Consider the following 21,124-nt stretch of genomic DNA (forward strand, 5'->3'; position numbering starts at 1 on the left):
AGATTAGTTACTACCCACTTCTCCCTTGAACAATGGCAATTACTTCCTGGCTAAAGGAAACTTTTCATCTGGTGTGTTAAAGCCCTACATCATTTGTGTGCAGTAAGTGAAGATTTTTCTGTGCTCTCACGGACAGACTTACTTTTTATTTCCAAAAAAAGATCTTTCATAATAGAGGTTGAGTAGGAAGCCTATTAAAAACTTCATCTGCCAGATAAAGAATGACCAAAAGCAGTCAGAATGACTTGCCTGTGAATACTGAAAAACTCATCAAGATGAAAGAAAAATCCACTGAAGTTTTGTTACCATGTAGTTTTTGTCCTGTGCTGCTTCTAATTAGTGACAAATGTACAGCATGTGGGTTATTTAATTTTGTTTAAACTTCTTCCATTAAGTTTTTGCTGACAAGTTGTTTATAGCACCAAATTCACCTCCTTAGTTTAGTAAGTATACAGTGTACAGACCACAGTTGTCTCATCAGGTCCACTGCCTGGCTTTTAGCTAAGGCTGACTCAGTATCAGAGGAAATCAAACTCCTTCCTCCTTTGAATCTTTCTATCACTCACTGTCCACATGCAAAGTCATCTACATGAGAGAGTATTTTTCTTTGGAAATGAAACCACTGTGTGGATATCACACTTTTTTTTTTTTTCATTCTAGTGACACTGATGCTTACTACAGAAGTGCAAATTCTGTAAAATCTATCCCCATGACTGCTGAGATCATTAATTTTGCATGCTGCGTGAAGAATTATAATTTCCTTTTTTCTAATGTTTATACTATTAAAGTTGAAGTATAACGTGTATGAGAATAAAGTTTATCTCTACTAATGGGAGTAGATGGCATGATCTTCTTCCAAATTTTATCGTGTTCGTAACTCAAGCATATTTCACACAAACATAAGTAATGGGATGATTTTGTCCCTGTCTGGTCCTCAAACGGCATCTGATAATTTTTATCAGAATTATGGAAACAAACTTTTTTCCTTTGCCCTTAGAAAAAGCCACACATTCATCATAAATAAATGAGTTTGGCACCTCTGTTCATCCCACAACACAGCACTCAACAACTTGCAGAGAACTATAGGGACAGTATAAGGGTACAAGGAACAGCAGAAAAAAATAAGGGAAAGAACTGATGTAGTGTGTAAATTACAGCTTAGAAGCTCTTCAAGTGTCAAAGACCTAATCACTAATTTCAGCTTTTCTGTTCATTTGGTTTGTTGTTCAAAATACAGTTGTGCAATAGGCTATGCTATGTTTCTGTCTTTTGACTTTACTGTCTTTCTGAAAAATACCACTGAAAAAAATCCTTTTGCCCTTGCTTCATCTCTTCCACTCTTTCGTTCTGTTTAATTTGTACTGAACACATTCAGCATTATCCAGTGTAATTTGTATTGAATAAGAAACATGAAACCTTACCTGCTTTGTATTTGTGTGATCTAGAACAAAACCTCCTTAACGTTCTAAAATTCTAAACCCAGTGTTTGTCACAATAAATATCCAAGTCTGAAGGTTTAAGAAAAACGATGCTTGTATTAATCTAACATAATTTGTGATGTTGAAGTGTATGATTTGTTCCCCTACAGTTTTTCTACAACAAACTCTTTGTTAAAATGCTTTTTGATTCCCCACGCATTTTGATTTCAAAATTGTGAAAATGTAGTTAAAATTCTCTTTGTCTTGGACACACCTATTTGAGGTGGATATTCTGTGAGACGTTTTTTAATTCCAGGTCAAAAATTACAGGTGACTAACTATAAATAGAACAAAGAAAATAAACAGCACTTACCTGAGGAACCAAAGCACATTGTTAAAAGAAGCTTCAGTGAAATTCTGATCATCCCGCAGGACTATTAGCACTTGCATCAGGGTGTCTTTGATGAAGACCAGCAAAACAACAAATGAAAGCACGTCAGATTCATACCTTAACTTCCTCTTCCCTCCTGTGGTGAGGACAATGGAAACTGAAATACAACCCATATGTTCATCACAGATGTGTCTGTTTTAAAGCCCAACCATCCTGTCTGAAATCAGGACATTTCTTCTTTAAAATTTAAATTGTGTTCTAACTGGTTACCTTTCAATACTAGACTAGCCTCTCTTCTGGTAGGATGTGAATAACTTCTAAGCTTTTCCATGCTTAGAGCGGTCTCATGTGAACGTTTGCCATTGCATTTCTGCAATCCTTCATGTGAAGGCATCTTATGAAGCTGAGACTTCTTTAGCTACTGTGTACATGCTCATCAGTAGCCTCTTCCAGCCAACCTGATAAATCTTACCAAGCCAGAGAGAACTGTACACAGGACTAATACTTAGCATCAATGTAAGCTATCTTTCCTTATCCAACATTCCATTGCTGTCTTGCTGAAATCTTACCTGAACTCCTCCCTCCTGTGAGAAGTACTTTCCTGCCTTTGCCTTAACAGTAGCATAGCTCCATTGGCAGGAGCAATGCAGGACGGCTGAGTTCACACTGACAGTGGCCCCAACCACCCACATCAGCAGAGGGAAACAGCCCAGGACACTACGCCGTGCATGCAATGCATCTCGCTGTTACCTCTACAGGTGCAGCTGCACCACTGCTCTACCATGTCATGCATATTACCTAAGGCTTGTTTCAGGAGGAATATAAGCATGAATTAAATATAATGATCTACAGGTATGTCATCAAGTTAAGGGCCATGCTGAAACTTATTTGCCTTCAATTATTAGAAAAAAAATCTACAATAGAGAGAACTGTTTGCTGTTTAATGTTCTCCAGTACTGATTTTTGGCTCCAACCCAGAATCACTGACATGGCCTGGCCAGAGAAGTGGAAGACAAAAACATTGCTTCTATTTTCTTAACTTACCTAGTATTATTTCTGTGACCTGTGACAGATGTTTCAAACTGCCTCTTAAACAAGTTGAGATGGACAACATCAAAACCGCAATGATGGAAGTTAAAAAATCTAATAGAATATGCTGAGAACATAAATCAGTTAATTTATGAAGAACTTGATAAGAACCTGTCAACCACAAAATTTCCCATAAGTAACATCAGGTTTTAGCAGCACTGGACAAGTGTCCAGACAGCTGGACTGCAATCTGTTACGAAGACACAGCCACAACTAAAGCCTAAAGCACTGTTCCTTTCCATTTGTCAGCAACAAAAGCATGATGCATCGGCTCACTTGCTTCTCAGTATCTACCTTACAGAAGTAATTTCCTGCATCATTTAGATTGCCAAGTAAAATTGAAAATGAGACAATAGCAAAGGTAAATGTCACCAAGTCCTGTAGCCTATCCCCATTTCTGATGGTACCCAGCTTAGTTCCTTTTAGAGCTAGCGAGGAAATAACAAATACCAACAAACTGAAGTGAATGAAAGGATATATTAAAGCAAATAATTTATATTTAAGGCTATTATTTAATTATATTAACTAACTCTGTTAGCACTGACATTCATGTTATCTTTGGTACTACTGATCAAAGATGTAGAATAAAAATGTATGCATGTGTAAAATAAAAGTGAAAAACTAGTTTCTATTATATTTAAACACCTACATTTGTGCATTTAGCACAGTGTTATGCAGCTAGCAGCTCCAGCATGCCGAACATTTTGTCTAGAGACGAGGTGAAGCTTTTTCAGTAATGCTGATAGCAGCTTATATATACTCTGAAAGATGCTTTGGTTCTAATCCAAAGCATCTACTGTCAGAGATGAAGTGAACTAGTACACAGAAAAAGGGGTTGATAGAAGGTTTATTTTTAGCTCAAGGTTACTTCATTGAACCATATTACAACACAACCCCACACACTCACAGTACAGAGTGGGTGGAAAAATATGGTGACAAAATTTCTTAAGGCAGCTCTGCTGCCAGGATAAGTGCACCACGCAAAATGCCTATGTGGGTCAGGAAAGCATCTACAACAGAACGATCCTTTTAAGCGTTCTTTTCTTTCTTAAACTTAGTTAACATTAGAAACCGCATTGATGAGTTTGGATTCTGTTGATGAGTACCTGTACTCGCCTGCGTGCTGGTGACTGCAGAGCTGCTGCGCAGCGCGGAGGCACTCTGGCCTTGGGGAGGCAATGGCAGTTACAGCCAGACTTCTGGAATTCCCCATGTGTAAGAGGGAAAAAAAAAGGATGATTACTAAACGGGTCCCTCTACAGAGACTGGAATACCTGCAGGCTTCCATTCATTTAGGCTGCGATTTCTCAGGAAAAAAGAACATATAAAATATGCAACAACATCTTCTAGCAGGAAAAATGCTTTTTACAGACCACAGTCTTGGATCCCTCCAGTGCAACACAAGATTTGACTCTGGCAAATTATTCCCTGATAGCAATTGTACTGAAATAAGTCCAGATAAAATACTGGGTTGTTTTGGTTTGTTTGTTTGGTTGTTTTTTTTCCTTTTAAATCAGAAAGTCTCCACATATTGAAGTAGAACCCTCCCCAGCAGATAAATCAGCTGGTAATGAGGTAGTACCCTGTGTACAGAAGGTTTTTGTAGGATTTGTTCTAACACAGCCTACTGGAAACATATCAACCTGACATCTGGCAAAGCAGCGCCCAGAGTTAGCAGCTGTAGGATCCTTTACTGCTCAGCCAGGATTGACCATGCAATTGCTCAGTGAAGATACAATTCAATTGCTACGATCTACCAGCGTGACTTGCTGTCACCAGCAGATGCATTAGCAAATACCACTTCAGTCACAAAAATACAAATCGTAAGCATACCAGCATACCCGTTATACTCCATGGCATAACCAAGTAGAGAATGAGAAATGACGTACAAGCAAGGAAAACGACATAGCCCAACCCATTTCATTTACTAAATACATACACAAAACAAAACAAATAGCTGCCATCCTGCTTTACTGCATCTTAGTTACAGTGCTATATACTTCCCCTTTGGGCTTCCTGTTGCAGGAAAACGGCTTTCACTGCAGCAGGGCAGGTTAGATTGGCATATCACTAAATATTTATAGCCAAATACGTAAAATAACCAATAGAAAATATGAAACAACCTTTCTTCATCCAGTAACTGAATGCGGAAGTTTCTGCAGTGATTTTAATGAGATGCAACAAGTTAGTGTACACAGGCTGTCTACACGGAAAAACTGACCACGAGTGCAGCTCTTCCAGCGTAACTACTTCACAATAGCTATTCTGGGAGAGCACCTTTCACTCTGTTTCTTTATTCTTGAATAGTGTCTCTGCATGTGGGAAATTACTGCTGAACAGCTGAAGTAAGTCACAACAGTAACCACAGTAAAATGTCATTATTCGAGATCTGGGATTAATAATTGACTAAAAAGGCATCTATTTTCCTCTTTTAAATATATAAGTTTCCTCTTTCAGTTTTACATTTCCCTAGTCAGGCAGTTTCATACAGTGTTACCCCACACATAATTCATCGTTACCACTGCAGTGAACTGACCAACTTGATTCTCATCTCAGCTCTGTGCATCTTCATGGTGAGTAAGTAAAGTAAGTAGAGATGACAATGGCACGTGGGCATAATCAGATTCTACAGCTCCACACTGATGAGAGCTAAGAAGAGAAATAAAAAAAATGCAACTTTTCTTTTGGACATAAATACATAACAGCTATTAGGAAAGCTAACCACTTTCCAAGTTTCCTTCTGCTGCTGCTGCTGCTCCTCAATCAGATCTGCTTAGAATTTGCACTTACTGCCAGTTTAATCCTAAACCCAGTCCTCTGTAATTAAGCTCAACTTGATACTAATGAAACGTTCCTGCTACCACTGTGCATGTTCTTTGAGCCTGAGAAGTATGAAAGTTCACAGTGTTGTAAGAACGGTGTTCCTGCTTCAGGTTACCTGATGAATTAGTTACTGGCCATGTGACAGCACCCCTTCTGTCAACAGAGTAGCTCTAGTTTATCCCTAACGCAGGACTGAACATCCAGGACTGGGATACTGTGAAGCGAAGCCCATCAGATCTGAACCTTGAGAGACACAATTTAAATGAACTTAGTGAAAAGGAGTACAAACAGTATGTTCCATTTCATTTTACATCAGAGCAGAAACTTTGCAGTTGCTGCTCAAAAGACACAGTGGCTGAAACATAACAGTCATGCCTACTTGCAGGCAGAAACAGAACATCATTTAGCAAACCACTATTCTGTGATTTGGAAGTCTTCTCCTCTAACAATAAAAAGAAAAGACTCTTGAGATCACCACTAACTGTAAAAATAATTCAAGACTGTAGTACTAATGAGAGTTCGTCAGTGCTCCACAGTGAAGCGTGAGAGAGGCATTCACTTTAAAACCACCCACAGCAAGCACGACAATGTTCAGTGTGTTTGCACAGCAACACCAAGGTCGTTTCTGTACTTTTGAATTGAACATGTTTCAGAAAAAAAAAAGAGAGTTGTAAACACTTAACCAACAAAAATACTCACAACTCCGGCCAACAGTTTAATTCAATTTAGAGTTTATTCCAAAATGACCACTCCTTTCATTAACAGCAGTAGAATGTTTTTCAAGTTCATTACTCATGTCTTGGAACAAAAATGTTCACTCCTGAAATACAATGTCAAACTTTATTGACCTTGAAAGTACACAAAGAACGTCCTTATTTCCTTGGGGTGAACAGTTACTGTACAGTTTTCTGATGTCACTATACTGTTGGAGAATCCTGTAAAACATAAAAACATTAGTAATTTATCCAAGAAGAAACTTTACTCCAATGTATTTATTATTCTATCTTGGTTTAACTCATGCCTTCCTTGAAAGCTGGTGCTTGATCAGATTCTCCTCCTTAAAGCACTAAGTAGTATGGAACCCAAGATGCACCTATTCATAATATTAAAATATACAATAATCCATCTCCTTTTTACACACTGACTCACACAGAAAACATGAGCAACTCCCCAGCCATGCACCTTTTCTTCAGTGCAAGTAAACAGCAAGCAAGTTCCTAGCTGCAGGTCAAGCAGAGGTCTGAACTCCCACCTAGCCCAGCCCAAAACCTCCGCAAGGTTTTTACAAGGCACATATGTGGATGCGAGTGACAGTTGAGACAACGTCCAAGCAACTAACTGGAATAAGAAATGAAATGAGGTCACCCACAGCATTTGACTTGAGTGTCAGCCCTAACTTGACTCATATCCACAGAGTCCTTTAAGCTGATTACAGTGGGGATTTTTAACTGCAGCTGTCTGTTTTCTGCAGCACAGGATTAAGTTTAGATTAACACAACTCATCGGCATCTAACAGAATCAATCTGTGTCACAAGTGTGAATTCATTAAGTGGCCATTTCTATCTGGACAAAGATAGAAATCCAGGAAGATTTCAAGCTTTTTACCACTTCTAGGCAAAACAAGCCATTAGAGAAACACAGCAGGCTAGTCCTTGCAGGGAATCTTTGCTAAATGTTATTACTTGTAGGCTCTGCCAAATACTAGGACTGTCATACAGAAGAACAACACATTTTTAATCTTGCAAATATTTTTAGATTTTTAATCAGACTACTCATTAAGCTTCAAGAGTCAACAATACAGACACCAGCCTACTTCTTCCACCTACCTCTGCTTGGAGTTCGCGCAGTCTTCCATTTCCACCGCTTCAAAGTGTTTACATCCCAGGTGCCTGTGAGCGATCGCTCTTCCACTAGCATCACTGATCCTAATCCCTTTAGCAAAGACTGTAAGTAAAGAAAACAGAAACAGCATCATACTCACTGGTCTAGTACACAGGCCAGAACAGAACTTTCATCTCTGATCTGTTAAGCGGAGTAGCAGAGACTTTAAAAATCTGCTAGGTTATGCGACACAGGGGCAACAACAGATTCACCAGGCTTCAAACTAAGAAGTCGAGGTGCTGAGAGCCTCCTCTGTGGTGTAGCAAAGTTCAGAGCCCACTAATCTCTCCATTCAAAAGCTGAAACACTCTGAACTTTTAACCACAAAACAGAGCACCCTACACCTTGTTCCCCATGTTTCTGTCACCACAATAAAAATTTAAGAGTTTTAGAATAATAAACCCCTGCCATGTATTATAGAAGAATCTACTGCTATATCGAAGACCAAATAAACAAGAAACTGAAAATACACAGCACATGATGGAAGCAACCAAAATTTTCACCAACTCACAGAAATAAACTATAGAACAAAAAGATGTTTGTTTCCTTTAATCCTGTGCACATTTCATTAACTATAGGTACAACTTACAATACCTAAAGAAAGAGCAAAGCAGATTCCCATTCTCTGCACTGGTTAAGGTACTGCAGGGTGTTATACAACCAAGAACTCAACAGAACCAGTTCTACACATATTCCTTTGTGAACTGCATGAAGCTCAACAAGGCCAAGTGCAAGGTCCTGGACATGGGCGGGGGCAATCCCAAGCACAAGTACAAGCTGGGCAGAGAGTGAATAGCATGCAGCCCTGAGGAGAAGGACTTGTGGGCAACAGCTGATGAGAAGCTCAACCATGAGCCAGCAGTGTGTGCTGGCAGCCCAGAAAACCAACCGTATCTTGGGCTGCACCAGGAGAAGTGTGGCCACCAGGTTGAGGGAGGGGATTCTCCCCCTCTACTCTGCTCTTGTGAGACCCCAACCCGGGAGTACTGCGTCCAGCTGTGGAGCTCCCAACATAAGAAGGATATAGACCGATTGGAACAAAGGATATAGACCGGTTGGAGGCCACGAAGATGCTCAGAGGGCTCGAGCGCCTCTGCTATGGGGACAGGCTGAGAGAGTTGGGCTTGTTCAGCCTGGGGAAGAGAAGGCTCCGGGGAGACCTTATTGCAGCCTTCCAGTACCTGAAGGGGGCTACAAGGAAGCTGGGGGGGACTTTTCACAAGGGCCTGTAGTGACAGGACAAGGGTTAATGGGTTTAAATTGAAAGTGGGGAGGTTTAGATTAGATACCAGGAAGAAGTTCTTCCCGAAGAGGGTGGTGAAGCACTGAAACAGGTTGCCCAGAGAAGCTGTGGATGCCCCATCCCTGGATGTCTTCAAGGCCAGGCTGGATGAGGCTTTGAGCAACCTGGTCTAGTGGAAGGTGTCCCTGCCCATGGCAGGGGGGTTGGAACTAGATGGTCTTTGAGGTCCCTTCCAACCCAAACCATTCTATGATACTTATGCAGCTCTTCATGCTGTGCCTATGCCAACTTCGTCTGAAGTAAGGGCTTCTGTGTTCCAAAAGTGAGTAAAAATAAGACCTGCTTCCCTCTGAGGTTAAAGTTATACTAGTATTTTTGTATTTGTCTTTTGTGGAGCTCTAGCACACAGGATGTTTCTTTCCAGAACATATCTGGAACAAGAACACCTCAAGTGGTATTCTGTCTCGATGGATTTAATTTACCTTCAGATTTACAATCACAGGTTGAGACAGCTCAGGATCCTCTCCAACTTCATATAAGTGTCTAATTCTCAGCAATACACGACTGAAGTCTGCATCACCTTGCTTCTGTTTACCTTTAAGAGAAAATAAAATGCAAACACTTTCTTACTTTAGGAAAAAAAAAGTTGAAAAATTGGTTTTATTTTTAATCTTTACACTCTCATAATTTGAATTTAATTCTCATTTTCTAAAATCAGCAAGAGGAATAACAGGAAGAAATACCTAGCATCCACTGTTGACAGGAATGACACTAACAGGCATGACAAACTCACGCAGGAGAATTATTTTGCTATTTCAATAGAGCAATCATACAGGACTATTACATTACTTGATAGAGAAATGTAGCACTTTGCATAAATAAAAGTACTAGCCACAGAAGGTAGAAAGAAAAGAAAGTCAGCTTATATAACATCCAGCCACCCTTTTGAAAAGCACGTACCTGTGCGGACTCTGTGGACCTGCTCTGCATGATTAGAGCTGTATCTCCACCCTGGAATGCTCAGAGTCTGGAGATGAAGATTAGGTGGGAGAGTTACAGGTGAACTGTGGACTGAATTCTGCTGAAGTTGTCCATGCAGCTTTGGTTTACCTCCTCCATGCAAAATGAAACAAAGCAAACATCAAACATCCATCACGCACACAAGCCTGGCTAGGGGATTGTGGAAGGGTAAAGAGATTTTTGCTGCCAAGGACGATACAAAGCGGATACTATGCTTTCTCCTCCAAGATACAAAGCAAAAAGCAGAATGATTTTAACTACTGGAGAAATATATTAGAGCTTTCCACAAAGCAAATTTCACTGCAGCTTGAAGTTGCTATTCCACTACCAGGCTTCAGTTTTAGTTAATAAGTCAAACTAATATTTTTAAAAGAATGACTCAAAAATGGTCATTAAGGACTTAGCATCCTGGAAGCTGATATATGGTGCACTAGCTATCTTGCACTAATTCCCTGTGTGGACATTTTGTTCTCATTAGATGCTTTAAAATTTATTCTCCTCTGAAAGTAGAGATAATTGCATAACAAGAGAAACATTTCATACACTTGGACAACATCCATGTTTGAAATTAATGCAAAGTAATTAGCAGGCGCTAAATCTGCCTCCTAACTCACTGTGTACTAACTTTGCCACACAGGAAGCTTGAAGTCTGCATTTACAAACTTCACAGCATAAATCAGAGCAAAATAAAAAAGCCATTCAGATGCTAAAGATAGCACAGGAGATGGAATGAGTTACCTGATAATGCTCCAAACATTACTACTGGCCTGTGTTCTAACGCCAGTCCACTTGTCTGATACAAAGTATTGGTCACAGCCTTGGTTCCTAAAATAAGCCAAAGCACAGGGCGAACCACTGAAGAATCATTCAAAGTGAGATTGTTACTCAGGTCCCACTGAAGGTTGTTCCACAGTCTCCTGTGAAGCATCACCTGCATTGGAAAGGTAAATGTCACAGCAGTAATCAGCCATCATGCTTTACTTAAAAGTATCAGCAGCCATAAAATTACGGTCTCCTAGACAAAGACTATTTTTGTATGTTACCTCCACTTGTCCATTTCCTTGACTTGAGACACCGTGAGCTCTTTCTGCAAGCAGCATCAGCCTTGTGGTATCATCTTCAATGTAGGCAGTCTGGACCATAGGATAATAGTTCTGAAAACACACAGTAAACCACGGAGTGGTAACATTAACTTAGGTAACAGTAATTGTAAACAAAGATAAGACACAAGTGACTTTGGATTACACCTTTGTGCCTACCCGAGCCACTCTGTTATTCACATATGCCTTGAATGGTCTTCTCTGAATCTGATATCCATTGTTGTCAGTGTAGAGTAGCTGCTTGGTGTTCAAATTCGTGGTTGTTCTAAGAACTGCTTCACGATTGAGTTCCAAAGGCCCAACACTGTATTCTTGCTCTATCCTATGGCAAAGCAACTTCCCATCATAGCCTTCTGGTACAGTATACATCCTGGTATATACTGCATATATGTAATCCTGAGCAGTAATGTTACTATAAAAGTGAGAGGAAAGATATAAAGAGTTTATAAAGTGGAGCATATTATTGGTTATGTCAAGACTTGCAAATCATTCATGATGTCATCCTACAGAAACAACTGTCTTGCCTCTTTTCTATGTGTTTCATGTACACATACAATAATTTTTAATTTCAATTTCGTTTTCAAATGTACAGATATTCAGCTGGAGTAAATGATACACTACTATTTTCTTTAGTTTTCCAAACATAAAAAGGACTCTTCATTTGATTAGCGAGGCTCTGTTTTTCTCAAAATTAACAAAAAAAATTAAAATAATTATGATTCCCTAAGCAACACATTTACATTCTACAGAACACCTGTATTTCTCAATCTGGCAAACATTACTTTTGATGCAAGAATTCCAGTGTTCTCCAAAGGTCTTTCTCGACTACAAACCTTGCCATGTAAAGCAAATATTTCAGTCAAATAACCAGATTTAAAAGAGGGTGAAGGGATTATAGAATAATCGAATTTTAACACAGAAGAGCAGCTAGTTTACCAACAGAGTGTCCTTGTATAGGATTAATTTCTCCTTTCTCTAATTTGCTTGTAAGGAAGATATTCACAGTTATAAAAATGAACCATTATGTCCAAATTCCACTCATGTAAGATGATGTTAGCTACACTTTTCATTAAATTGTATGGAACCAGGATCCCACTAGAAGGTACATTATCAAGTGACCCACAGAAGATAACTCTGAACAATCTTCACCTCACTCCCTGCAGCAATATGTGCTATTTAAAGGAGGTGCTTCTTCAGCATTAAATTTAACAGATACATAGAATGGTTTGGGTTGGAAGGGACCTTAAAGACCATCTAGTTCCAGAATTAATCTATAATTACTAATATATAACTATACAGAATTAATCTTATGCACATCTACGTAGAATTAAACATTCCTGTGAAGTGAAGCTGTCATGGTGTTGTACCTGTAGAAAAACTGCCGTATCTCTGTCATCAAGCTCCCAGTAACCACTTCCAATCCAACTGCTTTTGACACTGGAACAGCTGAAGTATTTGAGGCAAATAAGTAGTTATCTGAAATGGGTCCTTTCATTACATCTCCATTCACATGGTACTCAAGGAACTCCTGCGTCAACTGGACAGTCTGGTTAGTCTCCCTGTGAATCCACAGAAGAGAAAAATTATATTACTTACAAACACATTTTGCACATAAAAGATGCCAAGTTGAACTGCAATGGGAATGAGGCTGGGAATGTAACAAAAACAAACAAACAAAAACCAAAACACAAAACCAAGGTACATCTCACCCTATTAATGAGTGATTTGGTTCATTTACACAGATTCACAGAGTGGCAGGGGTTGGAAGGAACCTCTAGAGATCATCTAGTCCAACCCCCCTGTCAGAGCAGGATCACTGACTTTGTAGCTAGGTTCATCACCACGATGCAAGTTTCCATATTTAACAGTGGTAACAAATATAATGGCAACAGGATTGCAAAATTGACACTTGCTCACTACCTACTTTGTCACATCCTTTCTTCCCTGAAGATTATAGTCTAGCAATTCATAACTTCACATACAATCTTTGGAATGTCACAGGAAACCAATTTAAGATGTTCCTGCCCTCAGCTACCTGCACTGGTCCTCTTTTGGAGCCTTGCTGGCACAACAGGAAAAATCACTTAGTCTGGCATATAAATTTAAACTGCCAACCATTTTACCTAGTGTTAATAGAGCAACCTGCAAAAGACAATGACTGAGGAGCAAAACATATCTAAGTCTTATCAACGACTACTGTTACAGGGCATTCCCAGTGCACAGGCAGGGTCTAGAAGTTCTACCTGTTGCAGCTAAACATTATAAGGCTTCACAGGTGAAGACCCCAATTTTTTTTAACCTTTCCTCCCATTCTGACCTGATGTGTCACTGTTTCCCACTACCCCAAAGCAAACTTCCTGAAATTCAAACATTCTGGGCTTGCCTGAAGGCTTGTAAAAAAAGTGACTATCCCACTTCTCCTTTGTGCTGAATGCCAGCTCTTGCTGCCTGACAGAACAGGACGGAGAAATCCAGGATTTGAATTCTGATGTTTGTTCTCTCTCATTATATATCATACTATATTCCTCACGGAATCTGGAAACAGGATCCAGAGGCACTTTCAGAAAGTACTTACTCCAGGGCTCACAATTATGGCACATCTATACTTTTAAAGCTGATCTTAACTTTACTGGACAACAGGTTCTTGCTCTAGGAGGCAGAATTATGAACAAAAACGTGAAAGAGGCCCAGTAATCACTGGGCCAATGGCAAAGGGGTCAAATCTTCCAGCTGACAATCTGAATCCTGAGCAGACAAAAAGCAGCAAAGGTCCACATTAGCTGAAGGAATTGGGCCTATTCACATCAGCCAAGAAAGACAACCTGCAAACCCCAAATCTCACTTGGATCTTGATTTTTCTTCCATTTTACTTGCCTGACTAAATAGAATTTCCTTAGTTAAATGTTTCCTTTCAAAAAGTTTTGTAGTTTCCTGCCATAGAAACAGTGATACAAGACTTGCAAAACTACTCATCAGTAAGAGAAATCTCTTGCTTTATCACTTAAGGCTCATTGTATAGCCATAATGTGTGTGCTTACTTATTTTTAATACAACCACACATTCATAACCCTCTTTAGCGCTAAAGTACAATAATATTCTGCAGATCTACTAGTCAATACTGTGATATGTCATTTTAGACCAATTACGTAGTTAAACAGGGCAACAACATTACAAAAACAGGATGGAATCACACCTAGGCTAGTGTTGATGTTTCTTGTAGAAAGGACATGTGAACTGGAGATAAAAGAGTAGTTGTAAAGAACATTTTGTTAGTTAATTCTCAGAATTAAGGCACATGATACAGCCCCTGGACTTATCTTTACAAAGGATTTCACAGAATCTAAGACATTATCAAAAACAAGCAGGCAATCTCACCTCTCTGTAATGCTGTACATTAGATTTGTATTTTGGTCAAACAAGACCTGGTAGCAGTTGTTAACCACAGGAAGCAACTGTTGACTTTGTTTATCTGCACGAGTTACGTCTTGTCGCTTGTACCTGACTGATCTTCCTATAAATGCAGACTGCTCACCATTCAAGGGTTTAACACTGTATTTTCTGTAGCTCAGACCACTTATTGCAACTAGAATATAGAGATCATAGGTGGAATGGGACTCCGCCGAGCTCTGAACCTGTTAACAAACAAAACAATGCTTCATTACGGAACATTTATTAGCAAGGCAACTATCTTCATGTGTTGCAAGCCCTAAATTACAAAATTGAGCTACTACTTTAAAAGTAAGTTTCTAAACATGCCATTCTTATAATTCTCAATTATTTTGTAGACCATGCTGCTTTTACTTGAGAGCTTGGTGAGCTTGGATTAAGCTTAGCCTTTCTTTGAAGGAGAGAGGGTCACTAAGCCAATTACGAAGTCAGATTTTACTTTAACGTGAACAGGGAATTGTAGATCTAAGATCGCACTGTAAAATGTCTATATGAGCAGAAATAATCACAGACTAAACTAGTCAGTCAAATGACAGAAAAGACACAGAAACATAAGGAGTTGACCAGTGCAAGTATGCAAAAAACTCATGGCAAGAGGAGGAAGCACCCAGATGTGCCTGCACCTTATGCAAGGTACACGGAGAGGGAGGTAGAAGCACGTGGCATAGTTTTGAACAGTAAACAGAACACCAGTGTTACTTAATATCAGAATAACTTAAACAACAGTTTTCAATCTTCTTGCAACTACATGCACCCTGACCATTAATGTTGCATAATTTAGTACTACTTCTCTTTTGGGGCAAGAAAATGGGAGTAGACAAATACTGTACAGATTTCACGGACAAAGAAGTTAGTTGTGACTAACCAGTAATTAAAGCAAATTATCTGCACCTTCACACGGCAGGTTGGCATATCCAGTTACTCACGCCACAGACATCCTAACCTTAGTGCTACCGACAGGGCCTACTCTCATTCTCTCCCTTCACTATACAACACCTGCATGCGGTGCAGAAGGTGGCAGAGCACTCGTGGTAAGTGCTAAGCCTCAATTCCTCTCAGCCACATACTCAGATACTCAGGGTTCTGAGCTAAAGATTTCTTTCTCTCAAAAGGCACGTGTGTGCAATATGAATGCACTTTTGAACAGTACATACTGGAAGAAAAAGACCCCAAACCACCTTCTCATTACTGGTAATGAGATTTCATTTAGCCGCCAGTGACTCTTGATATGCACATATGGGTGAGAGTACAGATCAACAAAGTACGTGGTCTTATTAAAATAAAAAAAATAACAGCTTGACTTCAGGGCATCCTAAATCCCTAAATGTATTTTAATAAATGCTTTAAATACATGCCAATCTCCTCCTTGTACCTTACAAGGCTAAAGTAATTCAGACAGCAGGACTTCTGAGACACAAGTGGCTGACAGGTTAGCGTGACTATGTGCTAACCTGAGAGACTGATGGCTTCCAGATAAAGGCAGTATGGTCTTACACCATCGTCAATCTATACTTGCAGGAACAGGAGATAGCTCAGCAAGTTCTGCCAGCTGGACAGAGTTTTTATTATTCATGGCTTAGGACTATCACGTGCATCAAGGCACACTCTAGTCAGGTAGTGATATGCAATGGCTATCTGGCATCTCAGGGACAAAGGGGAGCATCTGGAATTGTGTCACGTCTCTTCAGGCCTTGTGTGCAGGAAGCATTCCTACAGGTTTATCAAGCTGTTGATGATGATGCACTCTCTACAGCAGGTGCTCCTGAGAAAGGCTAGTGCTAACTTTCACTTGAGGCCACTTCCTTCTGTCCAGGGAACAGCTGGCCTTGTCTTGGTGCTTGGCTATGACAGAATGATATCTCATATGGCAGCTGACTATCCCCAGTTTCTTCTGGGCTAGTAAAGACTACTTCCATTTCTTAAACCTCTTCTCCTCCCCAAAGCAATTTGCCAATTGTACAAACAGGACTGTCAATTGTGGGGCAGGGCTTCAGGCACAAGGGCTTTACTGGAGACTGTTTTTTATAGAAAGAAAAGCAAGATGAGAAGTCAAGTCACACACCGCATGCATGCAAAAGACAAAAACACAGTAGAAGAGCAGGAAGCCCCTTTGGACAGTTGAGAGAACAGGCAAGAAAAAACAAACCAAAAACTGAAAAATACTTGAAGGATGACTAGTTTGAACTAATACTTGTTTTCACTATAGTACTACATATTACCACACTTTTAACAGGAGGCAGGATGTCAGTGAAAACTGACAAGTGAAAGAAAAGCAACAGAAAACAACGAAGTCAAAGTACCTGTGCTGGTACAGAACGTCCCAGTTCATCATATACACTCATTGCCAAATGGCTGACAGAAACCGTGACAAAGGTAGTGATGTTCCATGCCAGTGGATTATAGACAACAACATATTGGTCAACATCTGTAGCACCTTTGTGCACACAAACAGAGCCATCAATCACTAAAACTATGTATTTTTAAAACGTGATATTAAAAAGTATTTGAGAGATCTGTCTAGGTACAACCATCTTACAAAATTTTAACATAAAACCTTGCAGTAAACCTTCACGATTGAAAGAAGGGAAACATTTTACAGTACTTTATAAAAGCCTCTTCTTTCTTCTCCTATTCTTTACTCAATAAAAAGACTGTATTCAGAAAATGACACCTGAGTTGAATGTAAATGCATTTAGTGCAAATAAGCAGCTTACCACAACTCATTGTCATTTATTATTATCAGAGTTCTACAAAAGATCAAATGAGAAGCCTAATCTAAAACCAACCCTGTGAAAACCAAATCAGTCTGTTGCACAGCCCACGACACTAAGAACTTTTGACAGTTTAAAAAGTTTCCAAATCAAAGATAAAGAGCAATGTACAGTCTTTAGAAAAGACTCCCTAAAAATTCCTTTACATTTTTTACACCAGCTGGCAGTACGCTACAGAAAGAACATTTCTTAACTGTGGCAGTGCTTCTTACTATGCATCTTATGCTGCATAGTAAGGTTAGTTTAGTAATGACCCCTATCAGTGCCTCTTCCTCCCCTCTGCTATGTAGTTATCTGAATCTGGGAGCCAGGTCTAATATATGTACTGGTGCAGGGCTCTGCCTAACATTAGTTTAAAGGTCCTGGTTTCAGAAGCCTGAGGTCTGAGAGCTTGTAAATTCACCTGAGTTTGCCTCAGGCCTTGCAAGGTCTTGCAGGTCTCATAAGGCAAACAGGATTTTCCAGACACAGTTCACTTAATTTAGGTGGTACACTGTGTTGATTGTTTTGGAGGAAAATATGATAGCTTTCAAAAGTTAGCCTGCAAGTTGAAAAAGCTGTGTTAAAAAGTACCTGGTATTCCTGAGTCCTTATTGTAAACAGAAGTAAAGACCTCTCCATTTTTCTTCGCATTGTTCATGTCAAAGATTATGGAAGCCATTAGCTTCTTTACGTTGGACATTCCATACATCAAGTTATTCATGTACATATCCTTCACCTTGGGAGACTCTGTGCCTGTTATACCGTCATGGTGCTGGACCTTCAATGTAACAGTATTTTGAAAGGTCACAATGCAACAGTACGACAGCTTCAGGTTTGCATTCATATTAACATGGTCCACTAACCTTCAGACACACAAATTAAAATAATAAGGTACTACAGCCATATTCACAGATTCACATTTTGCCTACTCCAAATTGCTATATCTAGAATTAAGTGCACATAAGTCTATATCTAGACTATCTATATCTATCTATCTATATTCTATATCTAGAATTAAGTGCATATATCTAGAATATAAGATGCACATGTATTTCCCTCTATACATATTTCTCTGTTAATACTTAGAAATTACTGGTTTGATACCTAGAGGAAAAATATAACAGTTACCAAAAACAAGAACACAGCAAAAATATTGCTATATATAGAATTAAGTGGTATAAGATGCACATGTATTTCCCTCTATACATATTTCTCTGTTAATACTTCGAAATTACTGGTTTGATACCTAGAGGAAAAATATAACAGTTACCAAAAACAAGAACACAGCAAAAATACTGTAACAAGACAGATTTTTCATTTCCTACTAATATCTGGTCAACAGCTTCACTGACAAAATATTTATTACCAGCACAAGCACTGAGGCCTATAAATGGTTAATGGCATGAGGCTGATCACTTAATTGCTGAACTGTAAAGAAACAAAGACGTCCTTCCTTTTCTAACTTACAGAAGTAGGGATTATCAGTAGTTTTCAGTTAGTTCAGTTTCTGTTTGACTATTTTACTTTTAAAAACCATTTTGTAAATCATGAAACTAACATTAAGAAAAGGAAATTCACGTGCAAAGTTTGAAATGACATACTCTTTCACAAACTGAAGAAAACATTTGCCAGTAACCATGTCTTGAATGTACAGCTAAGGGGCTGAAGTCATGTTTTTTAAAAAATCCTTGATTTTTACTCATGACTTGCTAAAGGGGGAAATTATTTCTAAAAACATAAAAGCAACCTGGAAACACTCCAGCTGAAATGCTTAAGCAAAGCTTTGTCTTTGGGCAAGAAACATTTTCAGTCAAAGTTAAAAATAAATCCTTACCTCTGAAACTGCCCACCTAAGGCTCTGAAGCTGCTTTAAGGCTTCACATTTCCAAGTAGAACTTGCTGGGTGTTTCCGGACATACTGTGTGAAAAAGGACTCGCCGGCATAAAGCAGTGAACTTGCTCTCCTTGCAATCCCTTTTAATGTGCTCCGAGAAGTATAAAACCCAGTCCATGCTTGGAATGGCTCTGTTAAGAGTTGAACAGATCCAATACATGTCAAGATAATGTTTCAGTTGTCATTTATTTGTTATTTATTAGACTACTACTGTACAGCTTCTTACATGAAACTTGCTGTGGGTTTACACATCAGCCACCACATGGAGCAGTCATAAACCTTACAAAGAAACACAGCCATAAATGTGCACCTTGGAAAATAAATCTCTCCTACAGGCCTAGAGACATGAATGTCGATATAAAGCCGTTATTGATAAAGTTAACCTGCGTTTGAGAAAATTCTTCTTTGTGGACCTGCACAAAACAACTTTAGAAGTTTCACTGAAGAATATTTTATTATTCATGAATAAAGTAGATTATAATCCTTGGTTACTGCTTGATAAAAGCTCTCTATATTCCCCCCTCTTAGTCAAAAGGATTTATCTTCAATTTCATTTCCTGAAAATGGAGTAGAAATAGTGATGTGATAACATGACTCCCAAGTGCTGCAGCACTTCAAACTACATCAAATCATGCCCTCAAGTGGTCAGTGGAAGCATTTCAATAGTTAATTTGTGCTAATATGTTCCAGCATAACAGAGTAAACTAAGAAAACAAATATTTGTTTTTAAAACCTCCAAATATCTAGAGAGGGTTTTTTTATTTTCTTGGAGGGGATTTTTTTTATATATATATGAGACTGATGTATCGTTTTTCCATAGATCACTGATATACAGTTTTTCCACAAGTTGCAACATGTCCTTTATAAAGTGCATATGTGCAACTGCAGCAATCTGCTATCGGTCTGGTATCAAGGGCAACAATTAGAAAATGGGATCTTTTGCACAAAAACTCAATACAAATTCTTTTCAGCCTGAAAAATGGTAGAAGTTCGAACAGAATTAATTTCCTTTCAGTTTTCAAGGTTACAAGCATAAGAGTCACATATGCGTACTAGCTCAGTATAATATATGCAGAGTAGAAAAAGGAAATACTTATCTGGGACTTAAAACTTAAGTTTCCAAGGCATATGTCAGATGTGACACTGAGCCCAATAAGTGACTCATAATAAAGTGGCACAAAAAGAATGAGAGAGGATTAATCATCAAGAAGCAAAATAGTATGTGGGAGAAAGTGCACTCAAATCTATACTGCAATTGCAAGGCACACTAAGCAGTCTGGGGAATAAACTGCATCTATGTGTGGACACCCACCTGGAAGACTGAAGGTGCTGCTATTATACAAGCTAATAGCAATCAACTACTGCCTGTAAATTATGCCAAAAGATACAGGTAAGAGCCCAGATGTAAAAGGATATTAGCACTTAAAACTGACAGTGCATTTATCAGCAAGTTGTTAGACATGACATGATCCCTAGAGGGAAGTGAATAAGGGATCAGTCCATGCAGTGATTCACAGGAAGCAGTAGTTATTTTTATTATAAGTTAGCAGACACAATACTGAGTATTGGACATATAAGCTAAATCTGGATTGTAATTGTCTGAGATACACATCCACAGTGCCAAAAAATGTGAGGGAGTACTGATACCTACAATTCTATATAAAGGTATTTTAATGATACCAAAGATACTTTATCGATAAGCCAGGCAATGAAAAAAATTAATGAGTTTATAAACTGAGAAGTTAGCCATGTCTTCTCTCTGCATACTTCAATATGAGGACTAGAAGGGAAAATTTACTGGGGAAAAGGATTAAAGCAATGTTGGGTATGGCACACCTTCTTTCATGTCTTCACAGTACTTTTCAGCTCTGCTTGAAAAGCTAAGGTAGTGCAGCAAGTAAGATGCAAGCAAGCAAGATGCAAGCAAGCAACAAGCAGCTGCAATTAATTTGTCACATCATACTATCAAACTTCAGAAATACAGATGGTATTTGTACTTTGAGACTTCAGTTATAGCATAAGGGGTTTTTTTTGTTGTGGTTGGGGGTGGAGTTCCCCCCCACCC

The 21,124-nt window shown here is 39.0% G+C and overlaps 1 protein-coding gene across 1 annotated transcript in view; it reads right to left on the reverse strand.

Moving 5' to 3' along the window:
- Window positions 1-6,435: 6,435 nt before the first annotated feature.
- Window positions 6,436-21,124, reverse strand: part of MAN2B2 (mannosidase, alpha, class 2B, member 2) — a 16,177-nt gene continuing 1,488 nt past the window's right edge. Inside the window, exons 2-13 of the mRNA XM_010148633.1 lie at window positions 19,000-19,190; window positions 17,757-17,943; window positions 16,713-16,846; window positions 14,341-14,597; window positions 12,333-12,524; window positions 11,125-11,377; window positions 10,909-11,019; window positions 10,604-10,796; window positions 9,806-9,958; window positions 9,328-9,440; window positions 7,548-7,665; window positions 6,436-6,656 (exon numbers count right to left, since the gene is read on the reverse strand). Coding sequence (XP_010146935.1) covers window positions 6,562-6,656; window positions 7,548-7,665; window positions 9,328-9,440; window positions 9,806-9,958; window positions 10,604-10,796; window positions 10,909-11,019; window positions 11,125-11,377; window positions 12,333-12,524; window positions 14,341-14,597; window positions 16,713-16,846; window positions 17,757-17,943; window positions 19,000-19,190 — 1,997 coding nt within the window. The 3' untranslated portion in view covers window positions 6,436-6,561. The remainder of the gene's footprint in view (window positions 6,657-7,547; window positions 7,666-9,327; window positions 9,441-9,805; window positions 9,959-10,603; window positions 10,797-10,908; window positions 11,020-11,124; window positions 11,378-12,332; window positions 12,525-14,340; window positions 14,598-16,712; window positions 16,847-17,756; window positions 17,944-18,999; window positions 19,191-21,124) is intronic.

Source organism: Eurypyga helias, unplaced genomic scaffold (genome assembly GCF_000690775.1).
Source record: "Eurypyga helias isolate BGI_N326 unplaced genomic scaffold, ASM69077v1 scaffold17100, whole genome shotgun sequence".
Classification (NCBI taxonomy): Eukaryota; Metazoa; Chordata; class Aves; order Eurypygiformes; family Eurypygidae; genus Eurypyga; species Eurypyga helias.